The 14,507-nt window shown below is 37.9% G+C and overlaps 1 protein-coding gene across 1 annotated transcript in view; it reads left to right on the forward strand.

Annotated features, from left to right (window-relative positions):
• The window catches only part of HSPA4 (heat shock protein family A (Hsp70) member 4), a 45,760-nt gene extending 32,913 nt beyond the window's left edge, over positions 1-12,847 (forward strand). Inside the window, exons 13-19 of the mRNA XM_038413617.2 lie at positions 2,622-2,711; positions 3,577-3,729; positions 6,041-6,166; positions 8,989-9,096; positions 10,347-10,466; positions 11,037-11,198; positions 11,489-12,847. Of these exons, the coding sequence (XP_038269545.1) occupies positions 2,622-2,711; positions 3,577-3,729; positions 6,041-6,166; positions 8,989-9,096; positions 10,347-10,466; positions 11,037-11,198; positions 11,489-11,695 (966 nt within the window). The 3' untranslated portion in view covers positions 11,696-12,847. The remainder of the gene's footprint in view (positions 1-2,621; positions 2,712-3,576; positions 3,730-6,040; positions 6,167-8,988; positions 9,097-10,346; positions 10,467-11,036; positions 11,199-11,488) is intronic.
• The last annotated feature ends 1,660 nt before the right edge of the window (positions 12,848-14,507 follow it).

The following is a 14,507-nucleotide window of genomic DNA, read 5'->3' on the forward strand; positions in this document are numbered from 1 at the left end:
CTGGTTTCACTTCCTGCACCAGTAGCTCTAGTTCCTCCATTTTGTTACCTAGGCTCCTCGCATTGATGTATAAACATCTTAATTTTTGCTGTTTGGCCTCGCTCACATTTTGTACCCTATTAGGCACAGTCATTCTACAGCCAGTATAACCTATTAGACTAGTATCCACACTGCCCTCGCTCCTTATATACATTCTCCTACCCACGGCTGTATCCTTTCTTACTTCGTCTTCTTCCCTCTCAATGCTAAAATCTGGCGTGGAGATTTCTTGGACACCTCCCATCCATCTCCCCCTAATTCCTAGTTTAAAGCTCTCTTTATCAGTTGTGCCAGCCTCGATCCTAGAAGTCTATTTCCTTCCCTACTCAGATGAAGTCCATGACAATCGCCACCTTGATAATGTGGCCATATTTTCGGATTCCTGGGCAGAACACCTGGAACATCTACAAAAAGTCTTTGAACGCATAAGTGAGGCAGGACTAAGAAGTGTCAAATAGGCCTAAACAGAGTGACTTATCTTAGACACCAGGTGGGTCAAGGAACTATCAACCCCCTACAGGCCAAAGTGGATGCTGTCCAAAAGTGGCCTGTCCCAAAGTCAAAGAAGCAGGTCCAATTCTTCTTAGGCTTGGCTGGATATTACAGGCGATTTGTACCACAATACAGCCAAATTGCCGCCCCACTGACAGACCTAACCAAAAAGAAACAGCCAAATGCCGTTCAGTAGACCGAAGAGTGTCAGAAGTCCTTTAACCAGCTTAAAGCGACAATCATGTCTGACCCTGTGCTAAGGGCCCCAGACTTCGACAAACTGTTCCTAGTAACCCCAGATGCGTCCGAGCGTGGTGTGGGAGCAGCCTTAATGCAGGAAGGACCGAATCATGAGTTCCATCCTGTCATGTTTCTCAGCAAGAAGCTGTCTGAGGGGGAAAGCCACTGGTCAGTCCAGTGAAACGGAATGTTACGCCATTGTCTACGCTCTGGAAAAGCTATGCCCATACGTTTGGGGATGGTGTTTGCACCTGCAAACCGACCATGCTGTGCTACAGTGGCTTCATACCGCCAAGGGAAATAACAAAAAAAACTTATTTGGTGGAGTTTAGCTCTCCAAGATTTTGATTTTGACATACAACACGTTTCAGGAGCTTCTAACAACGTGGCTGATGCACACTCCCGTGAAAGTTTCCCAGAATCAACTGGTTAAAATCGTCCTTGAGATGTGGAAAATATTGTTAGTTTTCATACCGTTGGCAGTATATTTCGAGGTGTATGTATCTTATTAACTCTGTTTTCTCCTAGAGTTCCAGGAAGAAATCACAGCCAGTGTTTTTGCCCTATCTGTGATTGGGGGGGCGTGTCATAAATATAAAGGGAAGGGTAACCCCCTTTCTGTATACAGTGCTATAAAATCCCTCCTGGCCAGAGCCAAAACCCTTTCACTGGTAAAGGGTTAAGAAGCTAAGATAACCTCGCTGGCACCTGACCAAAATGACCAATGAGGAGACGAGATGTTTTCAAATTGGGAGGGGGGAGAAACAAACGGTTCGACTGTCTGTGTGATGCTTTTGCCGGGAACAGATCAGGAATGCAGCCTTACAACTGTTAGTGAGTAATCTAGCTAGAAAATGCGTTATTTTCTTTTGTTTAATGGTTGGTAAAATAAGCTGTGATTATATCAAGCCTTCCCCAGGAAAGGGGGTGTAGGACTTGGGGGGATATTTTGGGGGAAGACGTCTGTAAGTGGCCTCTTTCCCTGTTCTTTGTTTAACACGCTTGGTGGTGGCAGCATAGGGTTCAAGGACAAGGCAAAGTTTGTACCTTGGGGAAGTTTTTAACCTAAGCTGGTAAAAATAAGCTTAGCGGGTCTTTCATGCAGGTCCCTATATCTGTACGCTAGACTTCAGAGTGGGGAAGGGACCTTGATAAGCTATATGCAGCTTAAGCCACCTCCTAGCAATTAGACAACTGCTTAATAGTCACCAAGAGTGGAATCTGTGTGGACAGTCACTTGAAGAAAGAACAGTTATTTACCTACAGTCTCTAGTTCTTAAGAGATGTGTTATCAGAGATTCCACAATCTTCCCTCCTTCCCCTTGACGACAGAATCCTAATCCTAGGGGAGTCAGTATTGGTGAAGGAACTAAGAGACAGTTGGGCCTCTTGCCCTTTAAACCCTTGAGTGGGGGGGTTCGAGGGCAGACCTGGCCTCAATGGTCACTCTTGGCCAAAATAATCCAATCTCATCTATATGTGTATGGAGAGTGGCATTTGGGTGGACAGCACATCTTGAAGAATCGCTGTTACTGTAGGGTAAGTAACCATTGTTTTTAAAAACAAGTACAAAACAATTGTGCTAATATGTATTAGAAATCTCAGTATGACAAATATTTATCAATAAAGGTTAGGTGCAAAGGCTTAATTAACCCTGTTACACAGTTTCTAGTTTCACTTGAACTAAATTTAGATTTTTATGGAGTTAAATCTTCACTGCAGGACCTGAAGAGTACTAACTATATAAGTACAGTGACCAGTCCAGAAATTTAAATTGGTTATACATTGAGTCATATTAAACTAAGTATTTGAGATTTAGCTCTATATTTAAGTGTTTTTTTTAATTTCAGAAGATGCAAGTTGACCAGGAAGAGCAACAAAAGAATGAAGAGCAGCAGCCAGTACAAGCTGACAGTAAAGCAGAGTCTGAAGAAATGGAGGTACTAAGTATATTTGATGTCTTACTGTCTGCTTAGCTCATCTGGTTGGAGCATTTTGCCTTCTTGAATGTTTGCTCTGTAATGTATAATTAGGACCCATTCTTCACCCCTTACCACAGAACTAGGCTCTGGAAACTAAGCTTTCACTTAAGTATTTCTAGTTCTCCTGGTTGTGACTAGTGCCTTAAAAATATGAACAGAGCATAAATTGATGCAATGGTGTCTTCCTGAGACTGGAGATAACTTGAAACAACAGTAGCTCTGAGATGTGTGAACTGCCCCATTCATCTGAAAGGATTGTTCACTCCAGACACTAAACTGACAAATGTTGATGTTAACTTTAACTGGTCATTATTTAAGCAAAAATGTGCTTAGCCCAGTCTCCAGCTACACTTTTAGTACCAAATGCTCCCACTATCTGCTACTCAGCTGCCAAAACCACAAATTTCTCTGAACAATTTGTACCATGTACTTTTGCTTTTAATACAGAAATATGTGATGTGTTTAAAACAAAATTTGGAACAGCATAAAACAAAATTTAATTTTAAAATAAATAGCACAAGGCTACTGTATTGATTGCATTCAGTTCAGTACAGTATTTAAACAAGTCTTATATTAAAAATAAAGTGAAGTTGTTGCAGAATTTCCTGGCTACCAAACTAGAGAGCTTTGTCACAGAATTTCAAAGCAGCTGAAAATTCCATTCAGAAGAAAAATCAGCACTGACTGATAGTTTGCTCTAGTAACTTAAAATGTTATCAAATTGTAATAAAAAAGACAAATGTGACTTGAATTGGGTGTCCCTTTAGTGATTATTGCACTATGCATGGTGTGTGTGGTTTGTTTGTTTGTTTTTTTAATGCAGACATCTCAAGCTGGATCAAAAGACAAGAAAATGGATCAACCTCCTCAAGCCAAGAAGGCTAAAGTAAAGACTAGTACAGTGGACCTTCCCATTGAGAATCAGTTGCTGTGGCAGATAGGGAAGGATATGCTGAATTTATTCATTGAGAATGAGGTAAATTACCTGAATGGTACTTTTACCTTTATCTAGATCATAGTCTTACAAACTGTGGTCTGAACAGACTCTGCTGGTCATGAGGTGCTGACTCTCCTCATTTCTAGCTGGAGAAAGTCAAGAGGAGAGGGTGAGGAGTTATGAACAGCAAAAGGCTAACTTTCTCCAAGGACAAAACTAACTGTACTAAAGACAGCTAAAATAAACGCATCTTTCCCCAATGAGCATCTGCTGTAACTTGCTACAGGGATGTTCTACAATTGCAAATAGGGAATATGGCTACATTTTAGAAAACGTGCTTTGTGAACCAAAACTGGAAAGTTTCAGAACCCATAACCTAGGTATTTATTACTGCACTCATCATGTCAGAGTCTGAGTACCTATCTAATGTCTTGCAAGTTAGTGCTTTCAGTGCAAATGGTTAAAGTTATAAAAAATGCATGTAAGGTTGGCAGGAGGGGGACAATTTAATTATATAATACAAACTCCTAAAGAAAAGCTTGCAGTGCATTTTTTTGCCACCAGAAATGGTAAAGTAAATTAATCAAAGGCTAATATCTCAATTCTTGGGTCATGTGGCATTTGGGGAGCGGTTAATAAGTCAGTTCATGAAGGCTGCCCAAAAAAGCACAAGACTTTGAAGGACATCTGAGACCACCTTTAAATGGTAAAAACACCACTGTATGAGGTAACCAGTATCTCCTTTTTCTTTACAATAGTGTAAAGAATTCAGTGTGATTAAAAAAAAAAAAAATCCTGTGCACACTGTTTACAGCAGCTAAATTTTTCTGATTTATATTAAGTTCTTTATATCAATAGTACTGAATTGCTTTATAGATGTATTGGTTATTCTGAAGCTCTTGTCATCTGCTCCAATCAGTCAATTCGTCTGGTGCCCTGAATGTCTGCTACTAAATCATTGGTATCTCTTCAGATGGCTACAGCTGGAGCACTTGTCCTCCAGCTATCTGGGCAATTCAGATTATATTGGCCTTGGAATGCTTTGCTATGATAGGGTCAGTCTTAAAACTGGAAAACTAGGATTCCAAATTTTGAGTTGGATCAGTATGCTACTTAAATTGAATTCTGTGTTTAAAAGTAATTGGTTATTCAGTAAGAGACTAGCTCTCTGAGACTGTAAATTTTTCAACCAGGGATTGTCACTACAGCAACTAACACAATGAGTTCTCAATGACTGGGGACTCCGTGTTCCACTGTAATACAAATAATATAGCCTAGCCTGTTGGTGTCATTGTCAAGCGAGATCTCCAATATGGAGTTTGTTCACCACCACCTTCAGTTTTAGCAAAGTTGTAAAACTTCTTCTCCTTGAAATACAAGTCCATATGGAAATGGTTTTGATATAGGTGGCTCTTTATTCTCTTCCTGATTTGCCTATGATCTTGCTTGACAGTTTTGAGTGCTTGAAGTGAGTCGTTCTATGAGCGACAAGCAGTGTGTTGGCAGAAAGATGATGTTCTGTGTGCCAGAGTTTTCTCTCCTGATTTAAGAACTCCAGCTTGCTGTGGAAATCTAAGGCATTGGACACAGATATTAGATGCACATGTGCTGCTGTGCTAGTTTTTTCACTGGCTCAGGAAGTGTTGACCTTGCAAAGGGTTGGAGAATGGGGGAGAATTTCTGGAGTCTACTGGCTGCTGGGAGGGGTTAGTCCCAGCCACCTGAAACATTTCTTTTCTCCCTTTGAGGATATAAGTCCTATTTACACTTAGGACTCATCCTCCCTCAGCAGAGGAAACGGCAGGATAATAGCACTCTGATCACCAAAAAGTACTTCCTTTCCAAACCACAGGAGAATTGTTATCTGCATCTCTCCCTTGGAGATATTAAAGCAGAATGGAGTGCCCAAGTAAGGCAAAGAAGTCTAATTAGCAGCTTCAGAATTGGATTTGGTTCCTAAAGTCTGGGTTACCTTTGCAAAGGCATCTCTAACTAAAAATACAGCAATCCTTATGGAAAGCAGGTTTCTTGTCAAGGAATCAACAAGCAGGAGAATAAAATTATTCATCAGATAAAATTTAAACTTTGATGTCAGCCTTTAGGGTATCTGTGCCATCTATCTACTTCTCAATGGCTGTTGTAGTGTGGGGCAGATGAGCTTAAAATGCATTTCCCCACAAAAATACTCAATTGAAATTGGCTCTATCCTGATGGCTTCATTCATCTCAGATGCATCCATGCATTTGCTTATACCTGCTCCTCAGTATGTTCTCTAATGCTATTTCCTTATAAAAATGTTAATTGAGCTCTAATTCTTGAGTAAGATAATGAACTAATTTCTTTTCTGCAGGGTAAAATGATCATGCAGGATAAACTGGAGAAAGAGCGGAATGATGCTAAGAATGCAGTGGAGGAATATGTGTATGATATGAGAGACAAGCTCTGTGGCTTATATGAGAAATTTGTTAGTGAAGATGTAAGTATCGCCAATTGACTGTTACCTTTTTTGTTCTTTGTGGCCTAAAATTTCAGGTCTCTTCCATTAAGTCTTTAAACCAAGGGTGTTAAACACCCTGGATGTGTTTGTGGCCTGGATGGTACATTCAGAAATGAAGCTTCATTTTTTTAAGAAAAGTAACTTTCTAGTCCTCATGGTTATGATGATAAACATTCCAAACATGAGGCAAGTGTAAACTGATAATGCCTTAGTGTGCAAACTACCTGAGAAAAGAACTCAAGTGTCAACTCCCCTGCCCTACATTAATCTCATGGAAGTGTTAATTCTAGAACCCAAATGATAATGTGTTAATGCAAATATTAACTTTTTAATTACTGATCATTCCCAGGTGAAATGGAGAAGGGAGTTCAAGCAAAGCTCAAAGGAGTGAGAATGGAGAGTACTTTATTGTCATGGTCAGCCTCACTTGGTGGATAAAATATTCTCATTTGTAGGACCAGTTTTTTTTACCCTTGATCTCAATGCAAATCTCCCAATGAATTCTGCTGTGAATTCAAAGATTCCAAGTCCAGAAAGGACAATTGTGATAATTTAGAACTTTCCCCAAAAAATTCCTAGAGTATATCTTTTAGAAAAAATTCAAGGAGACTAACAAATTTATTAGAGCATAAGCTTTCGTGAGCTACAGCTCACTTCATCGGATGCATTCATTGGATGCAGCCCTTGGTAAACTGTTCTAATGGTTAATTATTCTCAACATTAAAAATTTACACCTTATTTCCAGTCTGAATTTGTCTTGCTTCAACTTCCAGGATTATATTATATCCTTTTCTGATAAATTGAAAAGCTCATTATTAAATATTTGTTCTCCGTGCAGATATTTATAGACTGTAATTAAAATGCATCCGATGAAGTGAGGTGTAGCTCACGAAAGCTTATGCTCCAATAAATTTGTTAGTCTCTAAGGTGCCACAAGTACTCCTTTTCTTTTTGCGAATACAGACTAACACGGCTGCTACTCTGAAACCAGAAAAAATTCAGTGATTGAGAATCCACCACAGCCCTTGGTAAACTGTTCTAATGGTTAATTATTCTCAACATTAAAAATTTACACCTTATTTCCAGTCTGAATTTGTCTGGCTTCAACTTCCAGGATTATTATATCCTTTTCTGATAAATTGAAAAGCTCACTATTAAATATTTGTTCTCCGTGCAGATATTTATAGACTGTAATTAAGCCCCTTTGTTTTCAATTTAAATTGATTTTACTGAAAAAAACCCAGGTTTTACAAAGTGTTTTTTTCTTAGTTCACTCTACTTTTGTATCATTCAACTGTATAAAAAATAACTAACTTGTTTTATTAGAAAAATAGAATACATTGCATGAGATATATGTATGACAATAATACGTGTGTGCGTGCGTGCGCGCGCGCACAAAGCTGCCTGTTAAAGTAAGATTATGTATTGGTCTAGAAGATATATACAATAAACAGGTACGCATACAAACTCTGAAGTGCATGCACATCTGAATGTACCGATAAATCTCTCGCCTACCATGTACACATTTCAAGCTATTAGCAGATAACAGTTTAAAGATTTAACACACTAAAAGGGGACGAAAATGAAAATCTCTATCAGAATGTGTTTTAGAACACACAGTATTCAAAAGTTTAAAAAACAAATGAGAAAAGGATGAAGCTGAGTATGCGCTGCAAATGGTGTGGTCCAATTATTTTATGTCAATATTATTGGCTAATAGTTCTAAGTCTGCAACAGTACCTTGTTTATTCAAATGAAAAGTCTTATTTGGGGATTAGAGAGAGATTGTTTTCTTAAACTGAGGTGGCATTGTATTCTGAGTTTTGTTTTAGTTCTGCAGCAAACTGCATTGAATTCCGTTAATCAGAGCATTAATCTACTGAATACTTTTTCCCCTGTCCTTCCATCCACCAAAATAAACCCCGAAATTTACCTATAAAATATTTTTGCATGATTTTCATCTGTTTTTGTTGTTGTAGTAATAAACACCTATAAATTCCTGGGGGAAATTAAATAAAATAAAAGCTGAAAATGAAGGGCCCTAACTTGGTCATCCCTTCACGTTTTCTTTGTTAAACAGAATAGATTGAGCTCTTTGAATCTGATTTTTTTTTATTGTTTTATAGTTCTTGTGGTTTTTCTCTGAACTCTCTCCAATTATTAATGTCCTTGAATTGTGGGCATCAGAACTGGAAACAATATTCCACCAGCAGTCAGACTAGTGCTGAATACAGATGTTAAATAACCTCTCTCCTCCTACTCAAAATTTCTGTTTATGCTCTCCAGGATTCAGTTGGCTGTGGTCAAAAGAGCTATCAGTTCTTAAATTTATGTTCCAGCCCACAAATGAGAATAGAATTCAGCCATTGTCATAGATTGGCACCCCTTGCTCTATAAGATCTCTCTTATAATAAGGCTAGGTGTACACTAGAAACTTTTGCTGTAAAATAACATTAGGGGTGTGATTTTACATTTCTATACCAGTAAAAGCTCTAGTGTAGATGCAGTTGTACTGGAAAATGGGCTTGTGCCGTAAAGTTGGGCTGGCAAAGCCTTTCTAGGGTAGACAAGGTCTGTGTGTTTTAAAAAAAAAAAAAAAAAAAAAAAAAAAAAAATTAAAAATTCTACATCAACACTTCAAGCTCTTTTTAAAGAAAATATTTAAGTTCTAACAGACTGAAAGTGTCCGTCATGTTTCAGGAAAGAGTATCCAAATGACACCAGATGTTTATCACTTTTGATTTATGGGAGATAATCTCTAAATTCAGTATTCAATTCATATTGATTGTTTCTGGTCTCAGGATAGAAGCAGTTTCACTTTGAAACTGGAAGACACTGAAAATTGGCTATATGAAGATGGTGAAGACCAACCCAAACAAGTTTACATTGACAGATTAACTGAACTCAAGGTAAGTGGCACTTCAGCACTGTAATTGTCATCTTCATATATCAATTGAATTTATTCCACTTAAGCTATAAATCAGGCCCTAATGAACAATAAATTATTTAAATGAGTTGCAAGGTGGTGTTGCTTGCAAACGTAAAGAAAATAATTTGAGCATAGGCTGAAGAAGTTTTTAATTGAGCCTAAAGTGAAAGTAAATGCTAGTGATGGAGTGCTGCATTGTGTAGACTTTTTTCTTTCTCCTGAATCTCTTTGGAGAGGGAAGGAAAGGTATATGTGAGAGTTGCTACTTGCTCTTAAAAGGTAACACAGATGACCTTTGTTTTTTATGCAAATGAGCTTTAAAGTTATGGAGGCTAGAAGAAAGCTACGTTGCCATATGATTTAATCTTGATGTTAGTCTTACTCTCTTGTACAGTTTATCTAAAGTAAATTGGAAGTAAAAGAATGGGTATATTCTGTATTGGCAGCAGGGGAGAAGATGTTGTAATGTCTTTAGCTGGAATACTAGAGAATTTGAAAGCATTCTGTAATTTATTATGAAAAGGTATAATGAACTATTTTAATGTTTTTGAATAAGATACATTTGTAATTAGTCTTGGCAAAGCTTCCACAGTGTGGCTTTTGATTTTATAAAATATTTTAATATGTGAATAAGTAGAGCCCTATACTTTCATTTGACAATAGTGATGAAATATACAGAATACCAGTATTTGACAAAATGTGGGACATGCCCCGAGATGGGCATTAAAGTGAACGAGGGAACTTTTAGTGCACACCAGCAGGATGTACACAGACCAAATGTGCAACACGTTAGTATGTTTTAGAAATCACACTCCTTTAGTGTGCACTGCTGCTTCGTGTACACAAACCCTGAGTTGACAGAGCATGAAACAGTCATTCAGAGACATGAATTGCCTCTGCACTCCAGTTTGTGCTAACTAGAATGCCAATGATAATCTAAATGTCAGTAGTTAACTTTCACTTCCCATCAAAGCATGTAAGAAAGGGGAGGGGAGGAAGCATCATATTATCAAGAGCTACAATATGGATATGCCTTCAACAACACATGACAGGGTTGGAGGAGGGTGTGAGAATAATTTAATTTTCCTAAAATGGGAGGAAGGGGCTCAGCTTTCAAAAGTTGGGAAACACTGCCATGTATTGAAAAAAAAAAAAAAAAAAAATCACTGTAGGTCCATTACAGTGCTGTGTTTTTAAAATTTCAGTAACCTGTTCTGTCCTTTATTTCAGTCTCTGGGTCAGCCTATTCAGGCACGGTTTCAAGAATCAGAGGAAAGACCAAAAGCATTTGAGGATCTGGGGAAGCAAATTCAACAGTATATGAAAGTTATTCATGCATTCAAAGCAAAGGTATCTTCAGTTTTTCAAATGTTTTGCTGATTATAAGGAAGTGTAGAAAAGCTATCTTGGATTTCTTCTTTCCATCTTTTTTCAGCATAAGATGTAATGGGAATGGCCAACAAATAATGCAGTCTCCTGGTTAGGGGAACAGTGGAAGGAATTAACTTCTCAATACTTAATGTTGACTTTCTTTCTTATGAAGAAAAGTAGGACTCTTGTATGTTTAATTGGAATGATGACTGCCAGTGATGTTTGTAAACCAGCTTTCTCCCAGATGAGTTCCCTCCACTGGGGGAAATCACAAAGCATTGTGAAGTTCTGTTGCTGCCAGCTCTCTTCCATTTGACCACACTCAGAACAGTATAATGGGATGCTCAGCAATTGTTTGCCCTGCTAAGTGTAAAATAAAGTTTCCCTTTGGGCAAATTTGAGCTGACAGTGCATTCTGAAATTGGAGGATAAGATTTGATGGAGAAGCAAAACAAATATGTTGCCCAGATGTTTAAAATAGTAGTGTCACTTATTGTGCAAATGAAATGTAATGTATAAATGTGCTGTGTAACTTTTTTCATACTTTAGGATGAACAGTATGACCATTTAGATGCAGCAGATATGGTAAAAGTGGAGAAGAGTGTAAGTGAAGCTATGGAATGGATGAACAATAAGCTTAATCTTCAGAACAAGAGAAGTCTTACTTTGGACCCAGTTATAAAGACTAAGGACATCCAAGCTAAAACTAAAGTAAGATCTTGTTTGACTTCGCAGAAAAATATGAAACTGGTTTCATATTGCATAAATGGCATCCTATTTACCAGTGTTTCTTTATGCTCAGAGCGGCTCTGAGGAGGAGGTAAGGTGGGAAATAATAGAGTACTACTATTTTCAACAAAACCTCCCAAAGCTTTGTAGGGGCACTTCTGCCTTCAGCTGGGAACATTCAGCTAGTGTTGTCGTAAGCTACTTTAGGCAATGACTGTAGGTATAAGCCTTAACGTGTGCTCTAACTTAAATTCTCTCAACTCTTACTTTAGGAATTGACAGGTATCTGCAATCCTATAGTCACAAAACCAAAACCCAAGGCAGAACTCCCTAAAGAGGAGCAAAATCCAGCTGAACAGAATGGACCAGTAGAAGCCCAGGGAGATGCCAACACAGGGTCCCAGCCTGCTGAACAGAGCATTAACACAACTGCTCCAACAGCTACAGAAAAGAAACTCCCAGAAATGGACATTGACTGAATGTCGGCACTTGTTTATATTACAAACTACAATAAAGCTTTAAATTGTCAACTTTGTATGTTCTGAATATAAATTGGAGCAAGTGAATACTACAACTTTATCACAGCAATGTTTGGAGAGGATTGGTTAATGTATTGAGTCAGAATATGTAGGTAGTTAACTACTCAGTCAAGTATATTGTATCTCTTGCCATAATGAGTGTATTTAGAAGTTCCTAGTAATTCTTAATAGATTTACTGAAACAGCCATCAACTAATCCTGTTTTTTAATTCATGCAGAGTCTTGTTTTAAAGAAGTAAGATGGCAGAACTTGAAACTTCTAACTTACCACTAAGTTTCTATTGTGGTTTTCAGCAACTTTAAGTGTCCATTAATATTTCAAAGACTACATGGAGATGGCAGTGAGGTTTTTAGCTCTTTTCCAGAGCACAGAGAAACATAAGCTAAATGAAATATCATTTGAATCTAGTTCTTATTTCTCAGTAACAGACAAAATACAGACATGTTCCAGTCTGTGTGAATTCCACTAATTTCACGTTTGCACTGGTGTATTTCATTAGCTATGAAATAGGTATGGAGCCATGGATGAGGTGACCTGTATACCCGTGGTACTTAAGAACTGAGCTCTAAGATTCTTCCTCATTTGGTGTCCATGCTCCATTATGGGTAGAGTTTTAATACAGAGTATAAAATCAAATTCGTATATCTGATATGCAGAGTAGCAATTATATACATCTCTATTTCAGACTGTCTGAACCTGCTTTTAGATATGCAAGTGTGTATGTTGATGGTAAACTCTCCCTAGCCATCTAAATATTGTATAAAACTTTTGTCCCAGTTAAATTAGCTGCTTGTAGAGAGATTGAGGATTTATTCTCCTGGCTGCTTGTACTGATGGTTGATGCTGATTAGTTGCTAACCACTGAAAGAGATGCACTTGCTTCCATGAGAGCTGCATTTGAAATGCTTGGTTTAATGATCTTCCAGCAAGAGAAAAATTCAGCTTTTTTTCATGAGCTCCTCTACCCATGACTTTGCTTCTAGTATTGATAATTGTCATATAAACCTGAAAACATTAATTTGTATGTGTTTTAAATCAGAAGTTGAAACATCCACACATTACAAGAAATAAATGCACTGGATTGTACTGGATTACTTTTTTAAATGGTCAGTTATGGTCATGGCAACAGTTGCAACTTGGGTTGGGGATAAATTGATGTGTGACAGCAGCCTCAATTTTATTTGCCACAGTGATGTTTTTGAAGGAACAAGAAGTTGCAATGTGTACAAACTGCTCCATTTGCTCTTTTCAGACAAATACAAGAATTGAATGGTGTTCCTTTAATAAAAATTCAGTTAGAACATTGTGCTTCTAAAATAGCTCACTTAAATCCATTTAATGTACACACATCTTAATATCTTAAGGTAAGGGTTCTGGCTAATGAAGTTGCTGTTAAATACCACCACCGTTTGTGCAGTATTTCCTGTAGAGTGGCTGTTAAGAGTTACCTTCAGCCTAATCCTACAGTTGACAGTATTTATAACACCCATTTCAAGTACTGGAAACACTTCTTAAAAAAAAAAATGCTACACACTCAATCTTAGAATGTTTGTTTGTGAAACATTACAAGTACTGCTCCAAATGCACTGTCTTTGAGCAAACCTTAGGACTGCATCAGCTCTGCTTGAATCACTTGAGTGCTCCAGCTACACTAATTCCATGAAGAAAAGGAGTACTTGTGGCACCTTAGAGACTAACAAATTTATTTGAGCATAAGCTTTCATGAGCTACAGCTCACTTCATTGGATGCATAATTCCATGAATACTCCCACTTCACTCCTGTAATACTTCCACTCATCCTTCAGTGACAGTACTGGAAACCAGCAGTATTACACATCTCTCCTTCCATCCTCTAGTTCCACCACTTTTAATTTTTTTTTAATTCCTATTTTTAAAATCTTGTTTGAGGATGGAGTCTCATAATGTAGGAGATTAAGCAAATGCTAAGTGACCATATGTATGTAAGATCAGAGTAATGAGAGAACTGCAACCAGTTATCTGTAAGACACAAGCTCACAGGCTGTTGTATCCTGGCTCTGTATTCATATTGTGCCTTGCTTCAAAGTGGTTAACAGCAATGTGACATATGCTGCTATCTGGCACTATCATGGAATGTTGCTTCCCGGGTGCTGGGGGTCAACCTCATGAATTCAGGTTTGACTTTAGGGTATCTTTTTATATTGTTGGCACTGACAACCAGGTGCCTTGATTTATCTCACCATAAAATATGGCCGTGGTTATTCTTGTCACCTGTACAAATGAGATGCCCAGCCCAATGCAACTGAGCGTGTTTTGAATGCCAGACATCCAACAACTAAATTTTATATTGGGAATCTTATTGCACTATTTGATCCTTCAAACAGACCAAAGACTGAGCTTGTTTACATGAAATATGAATCATATTTTGGCAACCTTCTATATACAAAGCTGTTTTAAAGCAATTTTAAAGAAATAGGATAAAGTGAGTTTTGTGCTGTACCTAAAATTGTGAGGTAGGTGACTCAAGCTGTGTATACATGATGAACCAGTTATACTAGCCAGAATGGCAAACCACTTCAGAAGTAAAGTCATAAGGTTTTAGCTGTATTATAACGATGAAATTGTGCAGTCCTTTAGCACAGAACTGGCCTATACTAATCTAGTTAAATTGGATCAGAACCAAGACACGATCAAACATGGCATATCTTGTGCAAAGGCTGGCTATTTCTGTAATCTTTTTCAGGCTATAGTTGGCTTGCCTCCTCCAGATAG

The sequence above is a fragment of the Dermochelys coriacea genome, chromosome 8 (assembly GCF_009764565.3).
Source record: "Dermochelys coriacea isolate rDerCor1 chromosome 8, rDerCor1.pri.v4, whole genome shotgun sequence".
Lineage (NCBI taxonomy): Eukaryota > Metazoa > Chordata > Testudines > Dermochelyidae > Dermochelys > Dermochelys coriacea.